A 17198-nucleotide genomic window follows, 5' to 3' on the forward strand; every position below is an offset into this window, starting at 1 on the left:
AACGGGAAGGGAAATAACAATGAAATGAACCGACACTAATCAGAGAAATTACGTCAGAATCAATCAAGACTTACTGTAACTGCAGTGTGTCTTGTTAGTTGTCATGCAAGTGTCCACCAGGGACATTTATGAACGCACTGCCACACAATTAATACGCATTGTGTGGAAATTTGTAATATATGTCTAAGAGTTTGTTTTTAGATCTGTTAACAAGACCATCCATCCATGATGTTAACAAGACAAAAAGTGAGGACATTTGGATGGGCCAATTGCACTAATTCAAACCACAAGGGGTCACAACAGGCAGTCAGGCAACAACAGAAAAATGTATTAATGAGCCATAAATGTTACCCTGTGTGGTTATAATTCTGTTGAATATGCCTCACATTAAATCTACAATGTATTTAGATTTAGATGGTGCTAAAAGTTTATCCTGCCAATTAGCATAACTTCTGTAAAGTTTAATCACCCAAACAATATGAAGCTGTGAAAGTTAACTCAAATGGACAGACTCATCAAAAGTATATTTACTCATAAAAACAGTTACCAGCACTATTTCATATTTCTGCATAAAATAAAAAGAGAGGGAGTGGTCAACTAAAACATGCTTGGGCGCTATTATCATGAGATGAACATTTGGGATTGAAATCAATAGTGCTTAAATAAATATGTCCTGACTAATAACCTTCCTAATTGAAAAAAGAACCAGCATAAAAAAATACTTGTATACACCAAAGTACAATAAAACAAATTGCAGCCTTTGTTGAATTCCTTAGAAGAGGCTTCAGTTCTTTTGAAGAGGTCGTTCCGTAATATTGGCACTTGCATCTTCAACAAAACATTAATTTCCAGTTCACATTTGGCCTGTGTAATATTGCATCTGTCCACAGGATGGCGCCATGGCACTAGGAGTAGATGGTGATAACCTCTCGACCTCCTCCTCGCACCAACAAGACCCTGTTCAGGCCTTCTGTGAGAACCTCAAGAAACTCCATATCTGATGAATTCGATGTAGGTAAAATAGCACACTAAGGAAAAATACATTCAACATTACAAAATCATGCTCTGCTTGAGTTTGACCACACATTAGTTCTGATGGCATTTGTGATTTGTCTTGGTTAAGGTCTATTATAATTCTTGATATCGTTCATTATAGATTGGTTGTATTCTGTCCTATATTTATCATTTGTCTGGATGTTGACCCAGTTGAGACCTTATTCAGTTCTGGTCATGTCTGGCTTGATTAGAGTTTAATTCTTGCTTTTGATTTCTTATTTCTTTCACGTGTCGTACTGGTTTTGATCATGTTAAATGTTGATTATATCACATTTAATAACACGCTTTCCTTGATTTGTTCCTGGTTAGACTTCTGGATCCCCATTACGACTAAAGGCCTTTTGAGTTAGCTTGAGATTGGAATTGTGTGTGTGTGTGTGTGTTTATGCCTTTTTACAAACAAATAAGCAGTGTATGATACTCTTCTGTATAAATAGATGTTCTAGTGTGAATTCCATGTGGGCTCGTGTTCTTTTGAGTTGGTGTTACACAGTCAGACCTCAGAGATACCAATCATTTTTAATCAACAAAGAATTTAGTCAACATCAGCTCTAGTCGCCATGTTGTCCAGTCTAAAAGCCACCATAAATTTCACTTGTGTTTCAAAAAGGATACAGTTCTCTTCCCCTTTCTTGTTCTTCGGCGGGCCCGGCATGTTGAGAAGGACCAGCTGTGATTCCTTGGATTTCTTCTTCACGACTTCATTGAGCTTCACTGCTGTGTGCATCCTCCGCACATTAGACTGGTTTCTGCATCAAAGCACGTGGATCAGTAAGATACAAGTACGTGCAAGAACGATTCAGTATCGAGAACTACAGCAAGCCAGTTTGTCTGCTTATCAGGAGGCTTAACGTTTAGAAGCCAGAAGATCGTAAGCTCATGCACAAACTTTGACACGAGGTAAAAACATGCAGGTACTACATGCGGACACGGAAGCGACAAGGCGGTTACTTACAGATTCTCCCATTCACTGGAAATAGGAGCAAAGAAAAGAAAGATGAATAACATTTCAGTTTTGAGAACAAAACTTATGGTTAGATATTTTCCACTTGACGTGCATGTAATATTTTAGTTTGAATATTTATTGTCTCCTACATACATACAATACATTTTAAACACAACATTATGCAACAGCCACCTATTTATATACTAATGGTGAACTATGTCACTTTTCTGGTGTAGAGTATTGTCCCACAATTTGGAATTACATTTTTCACCATGGAGACAAGCAGGTGAAGCCACCAGGTCAAATTAAAGGCTACTTAGTGCACTTATAACTATTGTGCACCTTTAACTACTGTGCCACTAACACTTTGCTCTGAACAAATGACCCGCTCCACTGCTAATGAATCTGCACCATCCTCTGCCTTTGCACAATTGGACTTTTCATGTTTAACTAGCAGACAGTGGAATAAACTTCCAGACAGTCTGAAATTGTCTGTAGACATTCATTACCGGTACTTTGCTCAAAACTTGAAAAAGCACATCCTAGATAATCAACGATGCCATTTGTAATTTTAGGAAATCACCTAGTGTTTTTGAAATGGTGAAATGTTATAGTGAATAATGAGCTACATTCATACGTTCATTATTATTATTTGTTCATTTATTTTTTTCAAATTTTTGGGCCTGAAGGCTTTACCAAACAAGAAAGTTTGAGCGCGATATGGGGGACTAGAGAAGGGAGGACACGCAGCACACCACCGGAGTCGGGACCTGAACCCGGAGCCTGGCACGCACCAACCACTCAACCACCGGGCAGCACTGATATCAATGTTTTTTTTTTGTTTAATAAAAGGTTAATTTAATATAAATAATACCTTTAACAATTTAAATGACACATTCCACTGCATTAACATTACAATGTGTACTTGAGAAGTTGCTCATTCACTTTGATTGTTTGATTTGTCCAGCATAAGTTGTCCATCATATAAATGATCAGATTTAAAAAAAAAACCTTTGGGGGACATATTGACTATGGTTACTTAAAAAAATACTGAAATACTCACGGCCTCATGTTAAACATATCCTTCACTGGCATGCTCTCTTTGTGCTTGGCTCGTTCACTGATCAGTTTTTCTTTGGTCCAGGTCATGTGGACTCGATCTGGAGGCGGCGAGTTTGGCGTTTTGTCAGAATGAGACGCAGTGTTCCGGTCGTGGATCAGCTGTGCCTGATGGAAGGGAAAATAAAGATTAATCATCTTAAGTCATTGTTTTGCTTTAGTATTGTTACCGTTTAGTTAAAGTGTTGGCCAAGGCTAATGGTGGTTTATGATCAAATGTCAAAGAATGATTACCGGTACTGAAATTAGGATGATACAATGATCAATGAATTGATGATCAATGAAAACAACAAATTAAAACATCAATACATGGGAAAATTGAAAGAAAAGCATGGGTGATGACTATGGATGACAGTGGCTTTGCGTGAATGATTTATTTTGACCTCGTCTACCTCGCTCTCAGGGATACACAGGATGGTAACAGGGTGGATTTGATAATGGGCTTTAAAAGCTGAAGGTTTTTTCCTCTTTATGGAGCCACGCGACACATCTGTGATGCTCTGAATCTAATAAGTGAGTCAACATTTCAGCACAAAATCAACATATCACAAAGACAACAATTCATAATATAATAATGTAATTGCTCTAACTCAAAGACATATTTAAAGTTATACAGTTTCCCCCCCCCCATTCTTTTATAAAGGACAAAATGTTTAAAAATGACTGAACAAACAAAAAGTCCAGCAATGAGTATACTTCTCGCTCCCTTTCTGTTCGGGATAGTTGCATCTGTTTTAACATCTGGGACCTCTGCTCCATCACTAGAGTCTTCTCGTAGGTGAAGGCAGAGATATCACTGTCATGCTGGAGAAAGAACAGGAATAAAATACAGTATTATTTATAAAAACAGTATTTAAAAAGAGAGAAGGTAAGATTCCTCACCATTTCTACCACCTCCACCACGGCATCTATTCTTAAATGGTACAGAAACATCTGAAGATCTTTTTTCATTTGAATCGAGTTATCGTCCATTTGGGCCACAGTGAATATTCTCATCCTGCACTTCCTCCAAACCTACAGTGAATTACATTACAGAGTTATTGTAGGTGCGCACAATTTAAATAATATTTGATAGAGTAAATATGAAGTCATAGTGATATACCTTGTGTTGTCGCAGTAAAAATGGCAGCAGCATGAGCAGTCCTCCGTCATGTACGATCCACCACACGTCGATAGTGCCCTCTTTCAGACGCTGACTATTGTCTGGGAATTGGTCAATGTTTTTCGCAACCAGCAAGGCCTGATGGGCAGATGTGGTCTCTCGGACGGTCTCTAAGGAACAATGTTAACAACTTTTTTTTTTATATATATATATATATATATATATATATATATATATATATATATATATATATATATATATATATATATATATATATATATATATATATATATATATATATATATATATATATATATATATATATATATATATATATATATATATATATATATATATATATATATATATATATATATATATATATATATATATATATATATATATATATATATATATATATATATATATATATATATATATATATATATATATATATATATATATATATATATATATATATATATATATATATATATATATATATAAATATAAATCTAACAGTTTCTGACCTATAAAGTTTTTCCTTGATTCTGGGTCCCTGGCTTGTTGCCATCCCCCAGGCCAGGCCATCAGGACTGCATTGTGTTTCATTCCTCCGAGTCCAGCCGATTGTATTAGCACAGAAAAACCATCTCTGAGGTTTGATGACACGACCACATGATGGAAACCTTTGGTTTTCTCTGCCACCATTGCAGCTTTCAGACTCTAGACAAAATGTTTATTATTTTCCTTGTATAAGAGCAAAAGCATTAAATGCTTGTCTAAAAATCCTGACTTTCTCTGCCGTTTTGACGTCCTGCCCTCTGGTCATGAAGGTCCCCTGCAGCATGGTGCAGACAATGGTCAGGCCTTTTCCTGCTTTGAGCTGCGAAGTGAACGAGAGGAGCCGAGGATGTTTCACCGACAGGTCTGGGTCCGGTTTACACAGCACCAACAGCTGCGGCCTGAAAAGCAAACACACTGTTAACTTCTACTAAAAAATAGTACAGGTGCACCTCCATGAACATATATTTTACCTCCAATTTTTGGTGTGTAATGGTGATTCTTCCAGGCGAATAAGAGCATAACGTGCTGCATTCAGGGACAGACCCCTGATGCCGTCGCCCCACTCTTTCTCTGCCCTAAAGACAGACAGATTTACTTTGTCATAACACTAAATATGATTTAATTTTATATTATGGATTACAAGCCACTTACCCTCTGTACTCTATGTACTTGTAAATACAGCCAGCAATCACCATGGCAACCAGGGCATAGTACCAGGATGAAACAAACATGAGTGAGAGAGAGAGGCTCATTCCCAGGAAGGACAAGGTCCTATGACACAGTATAATATTAACTTCATGGTAACATAATGTGATGTACTTAAGTTGTAAAACTATATTTTCATAAATGTGTTCTCACCAGTGGTAGAACTTAAAGCGTGGTCTCCAGTTTGGAGCGCGCAGTAAAGTCTGAACAGCACAGGCCAGATTCACAAACAAATAACACATCAGGAAGAACCTAGGAGCATAAACAACCTTGATAAATGTAATTCATTCTAAATCAGACTGATTTACTTGGTTAGGTCACTCACATTGAGAGGATGGGGGCCACGGCATCGAGTGACGCGATGAGGATTCCTATCTCACAGATGCCCACAGTCAGCAGCAGAGCCCAGGTCGGTTCACCGTTAGATTTTCCATGACCAAACACCTGGACACAAACACAAATAAAAACTCAACCCCTCATGGACTATTAATACACAATTTATACACATGATCAAGACACACAAGCAGTCAAAAACAACAATGAGCAAAAAATGCTAACAAAAATGCTATATGGCGACCTGAAATATAATGCGTTCACTAATTAAAAGGCTAACTTTTTTCTTAGACTTTATAACTAAGCACTGAGAAATATTTAGAAACACAAACTTGCAAAAACGGTACGATGCCGTCCCGAGCGATGGCCTGCAGAAGCCGAGGGGCCCCTGTGAGACTCTGAAGCCCAGCCCCACAACAGGAGAAAAACGAACCAATCACAATCACCCACGGGGAGGGCCAGGCCAGGATCCCAATCACAGGGATTTTTCCTATAGAATCACCAAACCTTAAAATACAGAAACATAATGTAGTAATATTAACATTAAGTATAATACTAACTTGGCAATTTGTTTAAGAAAATAACTTGGGACCAAACACATACTTGTCTCTTAGTACTACTCCTTCAATGCAGGCTCCAAAAAATACAACACAAGAAATGTCTGTATATGACGCTAAGGCAGTAATTTGTCTCCACTATATTTGTGTTAATATATGTAGACCTTAATTTATCTCCTGATCATGTAAGGATACAGATAAAGGAGGTAGTTAAGATGGCCATTATGGTTCCAACTGGGATCGACTTCTGGGCATTTCTCAGGTCGCCCGAGCGATTTGATCCAGCCATTATTCCTACAATCAAAAGATATAATAATGTACATCAAGTAAAAATATTAATTTCGAGTCTGGGCTTTTTATATTAGCCAACATTGTAATTACCAGTGACTGAAGGAAAGTATATTCCCACTAGTAGAGTGAAGTACGTGGTGATATCATTGTAGACATAAGGTTTGTAAATGTCTTTGGACATGTCATTTGCCGGGACAGAGAGCAGGGTTTTCTTCTCCAGCAACGAACCGGCCGGACCGTAGTCTCCCCATAGGTTATCTAAGACAAAAACAGAAATATCCGATGTTCCCCTGTGCATGGGCGTGGCAACATGTATGTATATAGGCTGCATATCCAAAAACATAATACATCATCCTCAAAAATGACTATAGAAATGTTCAATTACAAATTCAATAATAAAAAGCAGTGTTTTTCTTACCTTTGATCACACCACTGAGCAGTCCTGGTATGGCCTTTATCTCCGTGAGGTTGTTGAGCTCAAAGTATTCATCGCACGTGTGGTTGGAACAGAAAAGGCCCCACAGCTGCGTCATCACCGTCATGTTCTCCACCGTCTCCATTTTAGAGCAGCTTTCAAACATGTCGTTTTTCAGAGAGCGATTCCCCAGAAGACACACACTGCGCAACGAAATTAAACACGTATAACTTAATTTTGTTCATATCTGTTATTTTTGTATTATCTTTTTTTTTTACATTGACGCTTATGAACCATGTACCTGTAAACGTATTAGTATTCTCTAAGACTACTGAAATAAATAGTAACTCATTAAAATGTTAAGAAAACTAATCGCCGTAAATATAAAATATAAAATATATTGTAATACTTTGTAAAGCAGTATCACGGAACAATGTAAAGGCGTGGCCATTTCCATTCTTTGTCATATAGTGTTTTTTGTGCTGCATACATCTGATAAATGAGCTAACTTGTATAAAGACTATATATTTAAAGTATTTTCACCACTGACATGACTAAATGATGTAAATTTAAACGACAAGGAACAGTATTTGACAGTTAAGAAAACTTCAATGCAAAACTCACTTGACCTCTGGAGGTTCGAGGAGCGTTTTGATGACTCCGGCGTAAGTGGCCAAAATGGAGAGAATCACACAGGACAGAAACACCAGGGCCAGTTTGTTTACATACCTACAGACAAAAATGTTGGTTTATGCCAATGTATTTTAAAGACTCACAAAATACAATGCAAAACCAGTAAATACATACAATTTAAATTGACTTCAGCAAAGGCTAGTTTTCCCTTGCAATTTGAAGAGCTCACACAAAATCAAATCATGTATTTTAGGGGTGATTTTTTTTACCATTGGCCTTGAAAAACAATATTTTCACAAAATGTATGAAAGAACTTAAAGTTTGTTCAGTTTTATTGAGTGCATCGAGAATATTTGGAATGCATAATAATGCTTGCAAAACACCAAAATTCATACCAAACATAATATTTTTAGGGCTGGGCAATTCATCAAATTTCGAGATTGTCCTCCTTCATTTTCATGTCTAAACAAATTCAGATTTTTTTGTTTTTGTTGTCACATTAAATCATGTTAAAAGTTTTCTTTAATAAGACTAAATAAGATTGAACAAAAAAATAATGATCAAGTAACAAAAAGTAAAAATAATAAAATTCACTCCTGCTGCATTGTAAGAACTCTTATTACTTTTACGGTCTATTAGATGTAATACTTACTTGACTCCCACAAAGACGACCAGTGCCATAATGAGCAGACAGCCAGTACCAAACACTCGCATGTTGTTGGCCCACGCAGCGGCTTCACCCTCTTTAAGTTCAGCTTCAAACACTCTTGTGGATGGGACAATGTAGGTCTGAGAAAACAGGAGAGTCAGTTAAATGCAATAAAGTTATGTATTCATTAATTTAATATTTTCATGGTCATACCAGCAGGATCTCAATGGTGCCCAAAATGTACATGGATCCAGCGAAGGTTGTCCCAAGGTAGAAGCATAGACCCACTGCTCCCCCAAACTCCGGACCCAAAGATCGAGAGATCATGTAGTAGGAGCCACCAGCTATAATTATACGTAATTAATAAAAAATAAATGCTACATTTTTCAGTTTGTATTTGTAAGATTGTGTTGTATTCGATATAAGAGAAGAGCAATCTGACACTACAAGCTGCAACAAGCAAGACATTAGAAATACACTGTTGCCTACAGCGAGTATAAATTACACAAGTTGGCACAAGCAGACGTTATGAAATAATAATAAAACTAATGGATTAACACAATCATTTGAAATTTTGTCAGAGAAAAGAGTTTGATTTATTTTATATTAGACAAACCTGGAACAACTCCATTTGTAGCAATGGCACTCATTGAGATTGCTGTTAGCAAAGTCTGGAAGAAAAAAAAATGAAGACAAAATAATATGTAGGATTGTTTATAATTATAGTATGTATGCAATTATTTATTAAAAATGTGCTGAACAAGTCAGGATAAACACTCAGTGTTTATCACATTCTCAGTTGCAACTGTTTATTTTTATTTTAGCCAAACACTTGAGACATAAAATGTTTTGGACATGTGAATATCCCTAAATGTCCCAGTTGGACACTAGTGTTGGACTCTCAATGAGTGCCAGTTGGACACTAGTGTCCAACTGGGACACTAGTGTGATGTATTTTGTGGGGTCTTGATATCACATGAGCGCTGAGCATTTAAGTTCAGGCCTTTCAAACAGTCGCCTCTCTGTTTCACAATCTGCCATCAGTGACGTCCGAAATGTGGCTGTAAATAAGATCCTACTTATATGGTTATTAAATATTTCCTCCATTCAGCTACAATAAAATTGTATCTGCTGTCATTGGGTCATGCTGCAAATTTTAACTTAGAGCAGCACAATTGGGAACAAAAAACATGATAATCTCCTTTGTAAGTGTGACTAAATGGAATGTAACAAAAATGGAATCAATGCAGCTTGATAAAAAGTATAAAATGACCCAAATTGAGGAAACAAGTATAAAGGCAATCCACTTGCGGATATACATTTTAATAGACTCGCCTTAGAACAATGGCTCTGACAAGTTGAAATCTGTCTGTTTGACCATAACACCGTTTCGTTTTTGTCTCTTGTAAAAAGTTTTTCTGATGCCAGATAAAGCTAGTTTATATGAAATATTGTTGACTTCTAGATTCATGCTCATGACTTACACAGATACAGCACATGGAGACAATGGCGAAAGAGCCCAGGATCCCCGCTGTCCCGACGATCCAGGCCAGACGCATGAAGAGGATGACCCCCAGGATGTTCTGCATGCAGGGCAGGTACACGCCAATGAACGTGCCCATCGGGGGAACCTGCAAAAACACACAGCAAACACAAAATTCAATGTGGTATATAAAGTGAATATGTTTATTACAATTGCTACTTAAAATGACTCATATCTTGCCAATAAAATGAAATCAAGAGAGTTACTTTTTAAACAGCTACGCACATTTTTAAACATTTTTTACAAGCTTATATTGAATTATGTTTGGTATTTTACACAACTTTCAATCAACCACCTTTGTTCTCCTCTTGATAGTAGAACACAAGCACTTGGATTATAAACTTTTGTAAAACAACTGAATAACAATTCTTTTAGTAGTTATCATGGACACAGACTATATTATGATGAACTGCATTAGAGAAGTAGAAGGCAAACGAGTTGTATTTAGGCTGCAAGAAGAGATAAATAGTTGTTTCCTAGACAAGAGTTTCTTCTTTCATGCGTCTGAAAGGGAACATTGAATTCGACAAAAAGCAACACAAAACCTTGCTTGTTAATGTAAAAACATCAATATTATCACTGTGCTTGCCTATTGACTCACACAGCAGCAGGGGACATTTGACAATTACTCAGAGCATTTCAAACTCCATCCTTTCTGGGTTACGTACCCTTTTCCGATTTACACCCGCTTTGTCTGGCGTTTTGCCCGTTGCGCTCTGCAGCTGTGCGTCGGGATTTTGGGACGCCCCGTATGTAGATCTCCATACGTCCCACATTATGTCCCCGGCGCTCTTCTCTGTTGCAGTTCTTTTATATTTTCTCACACTGTAGCTTCTGTGCAACTGATTTTATAGTGTCACGCTTTTGATCGCTTTAAGAGCCATCTCAAAGGGGCAGGGTTATAATCAAACTACATTGCTTTGCCTTGCCTTCAACCCAACTTTCACTTATTCACTGACTTCAGACAAGTAAGAGAAGGCAATGTAAGTAAGTTTTATTTTTATAGCTTTGGTTGTGAAAAAAGTTTGAAGGTGAATTACCGAGTTGTTAGAAAATAAACTGCACTACAAGGAATAGTATTTGATATGATAACATTTTATCTAGGTACACTGTGTAACTTTTCTGCAATCTACAAGTGTGAGATGATATTGCTTTGAACTTGGAATGTTCCACAGTTTGGCATTAAACTTTCCCACCTTGTATTTATTCGGTCAGTAAACGACTTGTTTATCTATAAATCTGACATTTAACTTGGTCTAGTGGCGTTACTTGTTTGTTTTCGAAGTAAAGGAAAGTTTAATGCCATAACATATATTCATTTTAATTACTTTTCATATATTTTGCATGTTAGCAATATAAATAAAATTTATTTTTAATGTAGTCACTTAAAGTTTAAGCATGAACTAGAATCAGCATAAAAACATTAAATATGCAGTACTATTGAAAATGCTTGTAGCAAAACTACTGTAAATTGATTTGATTGCATCCTTGGGACAGGATTTGTGTGTCATTTTTTGTTTTTGAAAAGCAGGAACGTGCACAGAACATTAAACCTCCACAAAAAGCACCGGGGCCAGATTTGATCGAATTCAGTTCCCTACAAATGTACGTTTTTAACTTTTGATGTATAGAAAACAAATTGTTGAGAGCATGCCACATTAAACTGTCTCAAACTATTAATTTGAATGCAGCGTGTAAAATAGTCACTTCTAGTTGAACACATGAGATTTAATTATTATTATCATTAAGTGATGCAAAAGACAGTTTGATTAGTTGAATTTGTTATTTGTCATGTCTTTTTTTGTTTGTTTTCTTTTATGCGTAAAATGTGTCTTGAAACTAGATGGGGAGAACTGACAATTGAGCAAACTGCAACAAAATATATAAATAAATATAAAGTGATTTGTAAGGCTAGGTTCATTTGTGTGTTATTTTTGCACATAGTTGTACATTATAAGCCACATTGATGTCTTAATAAAATCCTCCTCGGCAGTTTATATCCTTTGGCAGAAAAAGTCCCCGTTTGTTGTGTATCTAGATATTTAGGCCAAACAAAAAAATGTAAAATGCCACATCTTTGCTCACAATACACTCCTTCTTTACAAGTGCTTTATCTCCTTGTGATACTCTTCAGGATCAAAGTCTACATCAAACACAGTAAAATGTACCAAGTGAATACTCTGTTGATCCCAAACCATTTCAAACCAAAAGCAATGTTATTCAGGAAAGAACTCCCTCCGGCTTAAATTAGAACTATATTAAAATGTTAATCAGAGACTTAATTTACAGTAGAGATATTAAAAGGTCCCAACTCGGTGCCTGATTTAAACCGGGAATTTGGTCATGAATCCAAACCAGGTTTCAAAATAAATCAACAGATCTTAAATGGTACTAAACCAGGTCTCAGGACCAATCTACTCTTGCACCAGGTCTAAACAAGCTAACAAGGTTTAATGTAGGGCTAATCAAAGCGTCCTAAATTGACATATAATCAGGAGGTATGTAACATTGTAAAGATTTTTGGTGTGGTTACCGTGACGGTGACTTTCCTGACTCCGTCTTCATACTCCTCGTGCTCGCGGACCCCCTGTGTGAGGTTGGTGTAGTTGGCCAGTCTACTGAGAAGAGAAGACACCATGGGGGCGCTGTCCATCTCTTCCTGTACGGAGACACAGCACAAGATTGTTAGCCAGCGAAAACATTTGTAATATAGCTCCTACTGTATTATTAGCCATTTATTAGCGCTTAAAATGTGCTCATGTCCATCAATCTATAAATGTTGAATCCGATAACTTCTATTACACCACAACACCAGATTAACCATTGCATATTTGGGATGTCAAATGAAACACAACAAAGGCTATAATAGTCAATAATATTTAAAAAATGGTTATGAAAAATAAATAAAATGTTTTAATTTAACGTTTAAAATGCATTTCTGTTGACTCGCCTCAAACAGAGCCAAGTTTGTGCCATCGTAGTCTGGTTCACTGCCGTTGTCAGAGTTGAGAAATGGAGTCGACTCCTTTTGGCCTTCATCATCATCTGTAGGAGAGTTCAAACCAGTTTCTTAATATCCAAAATCAAACGAACAACTTGTTATTTACACGTAGCAAACAATATGTCCTGTTACCCCTGTAAATCAACGATCACTTACATCGGATATACGGTTCACATGTTATTTCAATAATATAAATCAGATAATGATCAGATTTTGTATCATAATGTACACCAAAAGGTCAGAGCCATTTGTATCTGGGAAATTACACAGGCGCACCATAGAAAATATCTGTAGAAAAATAGGCCTTGACAAGTGACTAAATATAAACTTCCTTTAAGGCGTTTGTTTTGTTGGTCAGAAGCAGTTGGCAACAGGCCATCTATGTCAAGAACAATGAACATATTGGAGTTAACATATGATAACTCTGTGTAAGCCTATATCAATTAAAAACATGTATGCTTGTGCTTATTCATTAAAAAAAAGGTTAAAAAACGTTGAACTTAAGATAAATGTCAATATTTTCACAATTTAAGGCTACAAACCCAAATAAAAGAGAGGGGGAGAGAGACTGGGGGTCTGATGCTGGTCATACGATGTCACTTTGGAAAATGCCAGTACACAGATAGTTTGTTTATACTGATAAAATCTAGTGTAGTCAGCACTGAATGCATGACTTGTGCATTTAATGTGGTTCTGTTTTTGACTGAAAGCTGTCATTTCTTAATTATAGCCTATTATAGTCTTTTAAAAATAATTTAAATACCTAAACATGTGCATGTATTTGTTTAAAAATACATATATATATGTCCATGGAAAAATGCATAAGCAATTCAGGCATTATTAAAGTGCAGGGAAATTGTTATTATAGGTACCCTATTCTCTGGTGGGAACGAGGCGTGTGAAGCACTTTGAATTAGGTTGTTATTAGCAAAGGACGCTTGGTAGCACTTCTAGAGAGGGGGAACATCCCAGAGCATTTATAGTCCAGCAATAAGAAGATAAGAGAAAGCATCGGTTAATAATACATTTTTTTTAGGTTTGCTTTATGTTTACTACTACTACTTCTATACTAGAATAACCTCAGCTGAAGAAGACAAACATCACCACTTGCATTGCATTGCATAAGTGTAATTAGGGGGTTAAACGGAAACAGTGGTTTTCCAGGAAAGCTATTACAGGAAAGACTGAACCTAACTTCAATGCCTAGTACAGTACATAATGTGTTTAATCGATGCATATTTCATTGCATTTGTGACAACAGTAGGATAAAAGGACAGAGTTTAGAGGCTTCTTCAGTTAAGCCAAAGGTCTAAGCTGGCACATTCTTTTGGGTAATAAACAGTCTGAGATCTGCTGTGAAAAAGGAGCACTCAACTAAACCTGATACTTGACTAGAACAGTTTAATCATGTTTTTTCCTTTTTTTTTATATTATGCAGAAATATATTGTGAAGCCTCGTTAACAATAGGCCAAATGATGTGCTAATATCATTCATATTAATATTAATTTGTGATTCCTTTGGAGTGGCTTGATTGTTTATTTTTATTGAACTTTGGGACTTTATCCACGCACATTAGTTTGTGTTGGTGCCTTGGGAGCAGTTTGAACCTTTGCCATTATAAATGACCTAAAATGTTGACAGTTAAACATAAATCAGCCATGTCTCCACTAATCCAAATATAAGTTCTTATCTTATCTAATTCGAATTCAGAAGTGACTCTGTTGTTTACAAAATAACTTATGAATATTACATAGTAGTTAAGACATATATTTGCTAATCTTTTGTTTTCCATGTATTTGGATATTTGAGATACAAATTCCACATTTAGATATATAATGATGACACACCAGTATTTTAAAATACATAAAACAAAACAAGTGTGAATGACAAACCAAGCCCTGGAGCCTTATTATGCCTTTTTGACTTTACAGAAGTTGTCCTGCAAGTTTCAACTGGCACAATGACCTGACATTTTGAGTCCATGAGTGAGCACCTGCCACAACATGCATCTTTGCAAGGTAAGTATTCCACACCTTTGCATATTATTAGTTGTATACGTATTGCAACCCTTATTTTGGGCTTTTTACGCCTCACTGCTTTGCACAGTTAGCATTCCTACCTGGCTGAGCTCCTTGCTGGCTGTCCACTGTCGTTACTTGTCCACTTCTTTCAAAGATCTGTCCTAATCTGACAGGTTTAGCCTCTGGAGTGCTGGTGGCATTACTGCTGCTTGGTGCTTCTGCATCTTCTACTGGAACAACTGTGAAATTGGTCGGCATTTTGGCTCTTTTCCCCCCACCGAGAAGACAAAAGCAATGAGTCACAAGCAGACACAGGCTGCATGCACTCTCACTCTGCAGTTGGAAGAAGTATCAAAAGAAAGTCGAATCCAGGACTTGGAAATGGTTTGAAAGCAGGCAATCCACATGGTCTTCACATCAGAGGTATTGTAGGGACATTTTTGGTGGTCCTTGTTTTGATTTTGCTGTAATCCAATGCCCTCCAAAGTTAGAGAAAAGTCCCGCCTCTCACACATGGGCCAAAGTCTTTCCTGTGTCTTGAGTTTTTTCTCTCTTGTGCCTTCTTTCCCTCCCTTTGCTCCCACAGCCTGCAGATGATTGCCCCATGTGACCTCCCCTTTACCATATGAACACAGCAGCCCATACAGGGACACAGGCTCCTCCCACACTTACCGGTCACACCTACAAACCAAGAAAAGCCGCAAATCCGACTTCAAAGTGCACCAGGAAAGTGAGTTAGATTCCCACGGACACGAGATTCACATGTTTTCCACTAAGAGTCCCAGTGTTGTCCAAATCCAGCTCTCCTGATCCTTTCATTTCCCCTCTAGCAGGGCTGGCGTGCTCTTCACTTCCGGCTTCCTCCAGGTAAACGAGGTGGGAGTTACCTTTCCCACTATGCATTATGGGTATTTGAAGCCATGGATCTATTATGGTTGAAGCGCACACATATCCACGTTATGTGCCAGCGTTTGAAAAGGAAGCACCTTGAAAAGATTAGATTTTTTCCCTTGAGGAGGCTACTTTAGTACAATAAGGAAACGAAGGGCTGAAAACAATAGTGAGATTTTTTTTTTTTTAAAGACTCAGTGTGTGGGAATGGGCATTTTATGGGCTATGATGCTATTTTTATCTTCTTTAGAAATATAAAAATACTGATGACGCACTATAGTAATTAAAATATTATCTATAACCATTTAATATGAGAGGTTCTGCCTATAGGAGTTTTGTTTATAAGAGTTTTATTAAGAGTGTTTTTTTAAAACTTCCTACAAGTTATCTGCTCTTTTCTTCTGTATCTATTTGTGTTGCAACACCGGCATTTCCCCATTGTGTGGACAAATAAAGGCTTATCTTATCTTATCTTGAATAAAAAGAATCAGGGGTGGAAAATACCTAATTGCAAATAGTCAAGCCGCTGTGATTTAGTAGATTGTTTGGGTAATTGTAAATCCCTACATTACAAGTCAAAAAAAATGTTTGATTGTATTTTAAGACTACTACACTTGTTCAATTAATCAAGTTTTGTATGTAAGCTTGATTTAAAATGCTTACCAAGAAGGTGTAACTCACCAACACTTAAAAAAACAAATTGTCCAAGGAAATTTTAAATACATGTGAGCAATCTTGTGGCAATGTATCACTATATCTTGTGACACGAGAGCGTGTCTAATCCTAGTAAGTAGTATGAGTAGTATTTACATATGTACTTTATATGTTTACTTAAGCAGCAGTACCCGTACTCGTAGTTCTGCGTGATTCTAGCCATGTAACTGTATTTTTACTTGAGTACATTTTTCAGTACTCGTTCCACCGCTGAAAATAATGATATTAAATAATGTAGTTAGTGTCAGTATCAAAATCATAATCTTCTAAGACATTCATTAAGCAGTATTTTGTTACATCTGATAATCCACAAGTGAACATTTTAGCTTGTGATTCCAGCCTGTCTCTGCTGGTGGTTGAATAGTCGAGTTGGTAATTACAGTGTTTGTTGTTTGTATCTCGTGACTTGTTGCACTTTAGTGTCTCAATGTGAACTCAAACACGTTCATGCAGCATGTCCATGCCACATACTTTTAACCTGAAATAACTTTCGTTTTAAGAATAATAATTTGACCTCACTTCTGTCAATGCAAAATGAAAATATTGTGTTTTCAGATTAAACCATGAGGCTACATCTTCATTCCAGCAGTCCAGATGTTGGATCATGTTTATTCAGGTTTTGATATTCACTCCAACCCTTTATGTTATAAGTGC

At 36.8% G+C, this 17198-nt stretch overlaps 1 protein-coding gene across 3 annotated transcripts; it reads right to left on the reverse strand.

The window, feature by feature from the left end:
• Positions 1-515: 515 nt before the first annotated feature.
• LOC140356165 (solute carrier family 12 member 7-like) lies at positions 516-15586 on the reverse strand. Of its 3 annotated transcripts, XM_072440952.1 has the most exons (27): positions 15038-15586; positions 12863-12961; positions 12450-12571; positions 9858-10004; positions 8990-9044; positions 8587-8717; positions 8377-8513; positions 7716-7820; positions 7095-7294; positions 6767-6934; positions 6581-6679; positions 6432-6489; positions 6161-6335; positions 5821-5939; positions 5649-5747; positions 5442-5561; positions 5261-5365; positions 5020-5188; positions 4754-4949; positions 4224-4393; positions 4004-4135; positions 3818-3925; positions 3514-3627; positions 3066-3229; positions 2012-2026; positions 1672-1805; positions 516-997 (listed from the first exon to the last, which is right to left on the reverse strand). In XM_072440952.1, the coding sequence occupies exons 1-27, from the start codon at positions 15195-15197 to the stop codon at positions 906-908; spliced, it is 3393 nt and encodes a 1130-aa protein (XP_072297053.1). In that variant the 5' UTR covers positions 15198-15586; the 3' UTR covers positions 516-905. The 3 variants fall into 3 exon arrangements, with proteins under 3 accessions (XP_072297053.1, XP_072297052.1, XP_072297054.1); XM_072440951.1 differs by lacking the exon at positions 3514-3627 and having other exon boundaries at positions 15038-15582; XM_072440953.1 differs by lacking the exons at positions 2012-2026; positions 3514-3627 and having other exon boundaries at positions 15038-15583.
• Positions 15587-17198: the final 1612 nt, after the last annotated feature.

The sequence above is a fragment of the Eucyclogobius newberryi genome, unplaced genomic scaffold (genome assembly GCF_026437365.1).
Source record: "Eucyclogobius newberryi isolate DKJ021-1_F unplaced genomic scaffold, fEucNew1.0.hap1 SCAF_12, whole genome shotgun sequence".
Taxonomy (NCBI): domain Eukaryota; kingdom Metazoa; phylum Chordata; class Actinopteri; order Gobiiformes; family Gobiidae; genus Eucyclogobius; species Eucyclogobius newberryi.

What these genes read in the sequence shown, in the direction of transcription:
- LOC140356165 (XM_072440952.1), bottom strand. Translation starts at nt 15,197, where the DNA reads ATGCCGACCAATTTCACAGTTGTTCCAGTAGAAGATGCAGAAGCACCA. An exon ending in TCTCCATGTGCTGTATCTGT is followed by an intron (nt 9,045 to 9,857) that starts GTAAGTCATGAG and finishes TTTTTCTTCCAG; the next exon opens with ACTTTGCTAACAGCAATCTC. An exon ending in CTTAACTACCTCCTTTATCT is followed by an intron (nt 6,490 to 6,580) that starts GTATCCTTACAT and finishes CGTCATATACAG; the next exon opens with ACATTTCTTGTGTTGTATTT.